General features: G+C 52.1%; 1 protein-coding gene across 1 annotated transcript in view; it reads right to left on the bottom strand.

Annotated features, from left to right (window-relative positions):
- Positions 1-784: 784 nt before the first annotated feature.
- Positions 785-6092, bottom strand: part of ik (IK cytokine) — a 9425-nt gene continuing 4117 nt past the window's right edge. The window contains exons 6-20 of the mRNA XM_080866563.1: positions 5732-5846; positions 5584-5654; positions 5100-5146; positions 4722-4885; positions 4490-4598; positions 4192-4231; positions 3953-4106; positions 3861-3879; positions 3696-3780; positions 2113-2199; positions 1951-2008; positions 1788-1876; positions 1583-1691; positions 1111-1145; positions 785-999 (exon numbers count right to left, since the gene is read on the bottom strand). Coding sequence (XP_080722689.1) covers positions 972-999; positions 1111-1145; positions 1583-1691; positions 1788-1876; positions 1951-2008; positions 2113-2199; positions 3696-3780; positions 3861-3879; positions 3953-4106; positions 4192-4231; positions 4490-4598; positions 4722-4885; positions 5100-5146; positions 5584-5654; positions 5732-5846 — 1210 coding nt within the window. The 3' untranslated portion in view covers positions 785-971. The remainder of the gene's footprint in view (positions 1000-1110; positions 1146-1582; positions 1692-1787; positions 1877-1950; positions 2009-2112; positions 2200-3695; positions 3781-3860; positions 3880-3952; positions 4107-4191; positions 4232-4489; positions 4599-4721; positions 4886-5099; positions 5147-5583; positions 5655-5731; positions 5847-6092) is intronic.

The raw sequence follows: 6092 nt of genomic DNA on the forward strand, positions 1-6092 counted from the left end.
GTATCGGATCGATACCAAAATATGCAGTATGGCACACCACTACTGACGACCTCGCTAACCAGTTCCTGTGGATCTGTGATGTGACCTCTGACACTCAGCAGATGTGCGCGTAAACGTCTGCTGCTCGTCCAGACTCGAGTACTTGCTGTCCAACATCTACCACAGCCAATCAGTGTTTGTGATGTCATCATTCCAGTTTACTTACTTTAAATGAAAATTAGATTAGCTTCTTAGATTAGCACGTCTAGCGTTAGCACATTTTGTGAGTCTGCCAGCTGTGAGCTCAGAGGACAGATGTGATTTCTATTCTCTGATTGGCTAAAAACAGGTGAAGCTAAAACAGTGATGAGTAACAATAACCCGACGACACAGCTTTAAGGACTGTAAGCTTTCTGTGTGACGGCCAGCAGGGGGCGACGCCACTGAGCTTCGTCACTGTAAATATTGTTCATCCATAAGAGCTGACTGGTTAAGAGGTTGTGACTGATGAGTTGGTAGCCAATGCGAGAGCAGAGTGAAGTTTACTCTGAGCGGCCATCTTTGTCACTCATGTGGGCGTCTATTTTATTCTATTTTACTTTAGGCCAGATCTCGAATATCGTAATCTTCCCGTTCACAGACATCCGTGATACAAACTCAGGTTGTGAGGTCACGACGTCACACGTGTTAAAAATGATACTAATCAGTCTGTTCCTGGCCCCGCCCACTGCAGCTCCATGGATACAGCTGATCAGCACACATCCTCCTGATTGGCGGTCTTTATAGAGAAACCGCAATCACAGCAGATGTTTGGATGTTTTTATTCTCACAAAACAAACTGATCAATAAGAACAGCTAATCAATAACAATACACACTTATCGGGGTCAGTGACCTCTGACCTCACAGCATCTCTGTACATTTACATGTTTCTAAACTAACATGAAGCCGATCGATACACGATCGATTTAGCTGCTGGGTCTGCGGGGCGTCTTCAGTATTTTGGTCTCTTCACGTCGACCCTGAAAAAAATAAGTCTTCCATCATTTATGATGTCATACATAAGGTCACTGCTGCCTGATTGGCTGACAAAGTGATAAACGAGGAGCTGAGAACAAACAGGAAGTAGTTACCCGTCAGCCTCCATCTTCTTCCTCTTCTCGATGATCTGAAACAAAAACAGCTGCTTCAGCGTCGTGTTTGATTGGTTTACAGCGTGTGTGTGTGTCTGTGTTCACTCTGCCTGTGTGTGTGTCTGTCTCACACGATCTGATATCGGCGTGTTGGTGTTGTTCCAGGATCAACATTGCAAGTGACCAATCAGAATGTTGTGACGTCATACTTTTGGGACTTCGGGAAAAGCCGCTGTGAAACAAAAAACTGTACTTAAGCTGCGAGAAACCGCCTCTGTCCGCCGATCAACGGACCCTGACCCTTTAATAAACGCTGAGCAGAACTGATATTGTCCTTGCAACATTGGAATTTCATAAATGCACGAATGTCTCGGCGTGCCAAAGAATAACGTCACAACAATGTGATTGGTCACTTGCAATGTTGAACCTGGAACAACACCAACACGAGGATATCAGATCATCCGTCTCTCACCGCGCTGATCTTCTTCCACTGGCGGTCGAGCTCTGCCTTCTCATTGGTCTCTTTGAAACGTCGTGTCTTCCTGCCTTCAGACATCTTGATGCCGTACTGGAAGGCAGCCCTGTAGACACACACACACACACAGAGTGAAGACACACACACAGACACACACACAGGCTGCCTGTCAGTCAGAGCGGAGGGACACAGTAGCACGCACTTGGGCAGCGCCTCCTTGTTGTTCATGTAATCCGAGTACTCCTCCTGAGTGTCGAAGTCCCAGCGGCCCAGAGGACCCTTCTTATTGCCCTGGAACACACACAGAAAAGCATCATGTTGCTGTGTGAGGATGAGCTGCAGTGCATGCTGGGAGTCAGAGTTACCTGGTCCATCTTACTGTAGTCCACCTCTTCATCACTGTCCACGGCCAGGTCGTCCATCCTACACACACAGATGTAGTCACACACACCTGAAGGTTAACGCACCGTGTGTCTGTGTGTGTCTGTGCGTGCGTCTGTGTGCGTGTCTGTGTGTGTGTGTCTTACGTAGCAGGGTAACACTCTGCGTATGAGTTTGATCCTCCAAAAAAATCTCCCAGCTGCTCCTTACTGGAGTCTCTCCTCTGAGAGCCAGTACACACCAGCTAAGGACAAGTACTGCAGTAACACCACACACACACACACACACACACACGCAGTACTGGTGTCGGTACCCTGTATCACTGTACCACATACATACATGTATCTATATTGTGTATTTTCTTGTGTGTAGTACTACAGTTGTTCAGTACGCTCACGTGTTACTACTCCCGCTCACGCGTTACTACTCCCGCTCACGCGTTACTACTCCAGCTCAGGCCGTACTACTCCAGCTCACGCGTTACTACTCCAGCTCACGCGTTACTACTCCCGCTCAGGCGTTACGACTCCCGCTCACGCGGTACTACTCCCGCTCACGCGTTACTACTCCCGCTCACGCGTTACTACTCCCGCTCACGCGTTACTACTCCCGCTCACGCGTTACTACTCCCGCTCAGGCCGTACTACTCCCGCTCAGGCCGTACAACTCCCGCTCAGGCCGTACTACTCCCGCTCAGGCCGTACAACTCCCGCTCAGGCCGTACTACTCCCGCTCAGGCCGTACTACTCCCGCTCAGGCCGTACTACTCCCGCTCAGGCCGTACTACTCCCGCTCAGGCCGTACTACTCCCGCTCAGGCCGTACAACTCCAGCTCACGCGTTACTACTCCAGCTCACGCGTTACTACTCCCGCTCAGGCCGTACTACTCCAGCTCAGGCCGTACTACTCCCGCTCACGCGTTACTACTCCCGCTCACGCGTTACTACTCCCGCTCACGCGTTACTACTCCCGCTCACGCGTTACTACTCCAGCTCAGGCCGTACTACTCCAGCTCAGGCCGTACTACTCCCGCTCACGCGTTACTACTCCCGCTCACGCGTTACTACTCCAGCTCACGCGTTACTACTCCCGCTCACGCGTTACTACTCCCGCTCACGCGTTACTACTCCCGCTCACGCGTTACTACTCCAGCTCACGCGTTACTACTCCCGCTCAGGCCGTACTACTCCAGCTCAGGCCGTACTACTCCCGCTCACGCGTTACTACTCCCGCTCACGCGTTACTACTCCCGCTCACGCGTTACTACTCCCGCTCACGCGTTACTACTCCCGCTCACGCGTTACTACTCCAGCTCAGGCCGTACTACTCCAGCTCAGGCCGTACTACTCCCGCTCACGCGTTACTACTCCAGCTCAGGCCGTACTACTCCAGCTCACGCGTTACTACTCCCGCTCACGCGTTACTACTCCCGCTCACGCGTTACTACTCCAGCTCAGGCCGTACTACTCCAGCTCACGCGTTACTACTCCCGCTCACGCGTTACTACTCCCGCTCACGCGTTACTACTCCAGCTCAGGCCGTACTACTCCAGCTCACGCGTTACTACTCCCGCTCACGCGTTACTACTCCAGCTCAGGCCGTACTACTCCAGCTCAGGCCGTACTACACAGACTTTACCTGCGCACAGGTAAACCAGCTCAGACAGAAACTGGTGTGGTACAGTAAGCCCCACCCACTCATACAACAGTCCAATCAAAAACAAGGATATGGCTCCTGGCTCTGCCATTGGCTGCCCGCTGCTCCTGCAAACTTCTCATTGATCATCTTGATCTGGTCTCTGACTGATCCTGGACCTGCCACAGACGCAGCATCCATCAGTTATCGATCAGCTGTCATTGGTCAGAACGATCGTGTGAGTCAGTGAGGAGCTTACCTGTGTCCACCTCCATCACCTGCAGAGACACACACACAGTTAGAACCACACGGGTAAACCAGGCACAAACAAACCCCACCCCCCAACATCACCTGGTGCTCGTCGCCTCGCGGTTTCTCAAAGTAGGCGTGTCTGCGGCTCTTGGTGTCGTCGTCACGGTCACGCTCCCGGTCTCTGTCCCGGTGACGCTCTTTCTCTTTGGTGGGTTTGGTGGACGGTATATAGTCCCCGATGTCCTCAAAGATACTGAAACACACACACACATTATAAACACACACACACACACAATAAACACACACACTCGTGATGAGGCGATGTGGGGTGAACTGACCTGAGATCAGCCTCTGGAGCTCTCTTATCGTCCAGTTTACCTGAAACACAAACAGGTGAGTGCTTGACTAAGAAAAATGGTCTGTATTTATATATTTATATATATTACTCGTCCCTAAGGACCCCAAAGCGCTTCACACATCCAGTCATCCACACATTCACACACTGGTGATGGCAGCTACATTGTAGCCACCCTGGGGCGCACTGACAGAGGCGAGGCTGCCGGACACTGGTGCCACCGGGCCCTCTGGCACACCTGCAGAGCGTCAGGAGAACATCCAGCAGCTGTGCAGACTCACCTTTGTCCTTCTTCTTGATCTTCTTGTGGCGGGTTCCCTGCCTGAGGTAGGACAGGATCTGAGTCAGCTTGGAGATCACGATGTCATTGGTGGTCAGGGTGGTCTGAGCCTGAGAGACAGAACATGAGAGAACGTGAGGGAACGATCTCAGGGCTCTGCGATATTGAAATCATTCAGCTGGAGAACTCGGATGTTTTGGCGTGGCGATGACGCGGCGAGGACTCGGCCTCACCTCCATGCTGGGACAGTCCGCCTTGCTGCGGATCAGCGTGGTGGGGATGTCGGTGTCGGTGAACTCGTCGTCCAGGTCGACCACGTACGCCATCCTGCCGGGCAGGAAGAGCTCGTTCCTCTCGGTCACGCCGGACCTGAACACCACGCGGTAGATGTTCCTGCCTGAGCGAACACGGAGACACCGGGAACGCCGGGTTCAATGTTCACGTTCATATGATTTCTCCACCAAAATATTCACGTTGTTCTAAAAAGATTCCGTTTGATCCGGAGACGATCCTCCTTTATTCCTGAACGCTCCAGACTCACAACAGTCACACCTCCCCTCCCTCACCTCCTCCTCCCACATCCACACCTTCCTCCAGAAAACATGACTCACCCAGACGAGTCTTAAACTCCATCTTCTCCTCGGGCTCCACGTCCTTCCTGACAGACAGGGGAGGGGTCAAAGGTCACACGGAGACAGGCAAGAGATCAAAGGTCATATAGAGATAGATTAGGGGTCAAAGGTCACAGATGGGTACGGGGGTCAAAGGTCACATAGACAAGTAAAAAAGAGGGGGTCAAAGGTCACACAGACTGATAGGTGCGGGAGTCAAAGGTCACACAGAGACAGGCAAGGGATCAAAGGTCACAGGGACAGACAGATTAGAGGTCAAAGGTCAAACAGAGATAGATTAGGGGTCAAAGGTCACACAGATGGGTGAGGGGGTCAAAGATCACACAGATGGGTGAGGGGGTCAAAGGCCACACAGAAAGATGAGGGTCAAAGGTCACACAGACAGACAGGTGAGGGGTCAAAGGTCACAGAGGCAGGTGAGGTTCTGATCACAGGGCTGCAGCTCTGCTCCATGGTTCCTTACTTGGCTTCTTTCTGGACCTTCTCCATCATGTCTTCTTCTTCCTTCTCCTTGCTGGTGATCTCAGCTCTCACCTGTAACACACACACAGGTAAACAGCTGAGCAGGTAACACACCCGCACAGATTATCCCGACGACCGCGACCTCTGACCTTCTGCAGCAGGGCGAAGTCCAGACCTTTCACCAAATGAGTGTGCTCCATGTCACCTCCCAAGAACTTGGACTCCTGGATCAACTGACGCCGCTTCTCTGCTGCCGACTTATCGCTGACACGCACACACAGACACACGCACACACAGACACACGCACACAGACAGACACACACACAGACACACACACACACACACACACAGACAGACACACACACACAGACACACGCACACACACACCACTCACAGACACACACAGACAGACACACACACACACGCACACACAGACAGACACACACACATAGACACAGACACACACACACACACACACAGACACACACAGACAGACACACACACACACGC

The sequence above is a fragment of the Rhamphochromis sp. 'chilingali' genome (genome assembly GCF_963969265.1).
Source record: "Rhamphochromis sp. 'chilingali' genome assembly, chromosome: 19".
Taxonomy (NCBI): Eukaryota; Metazoa; Chordata; class Actinopteri; order Cichliformes; family Cichlidae; genus Rhamphochromis; species Rhamphochromis sp. 'chilingali'.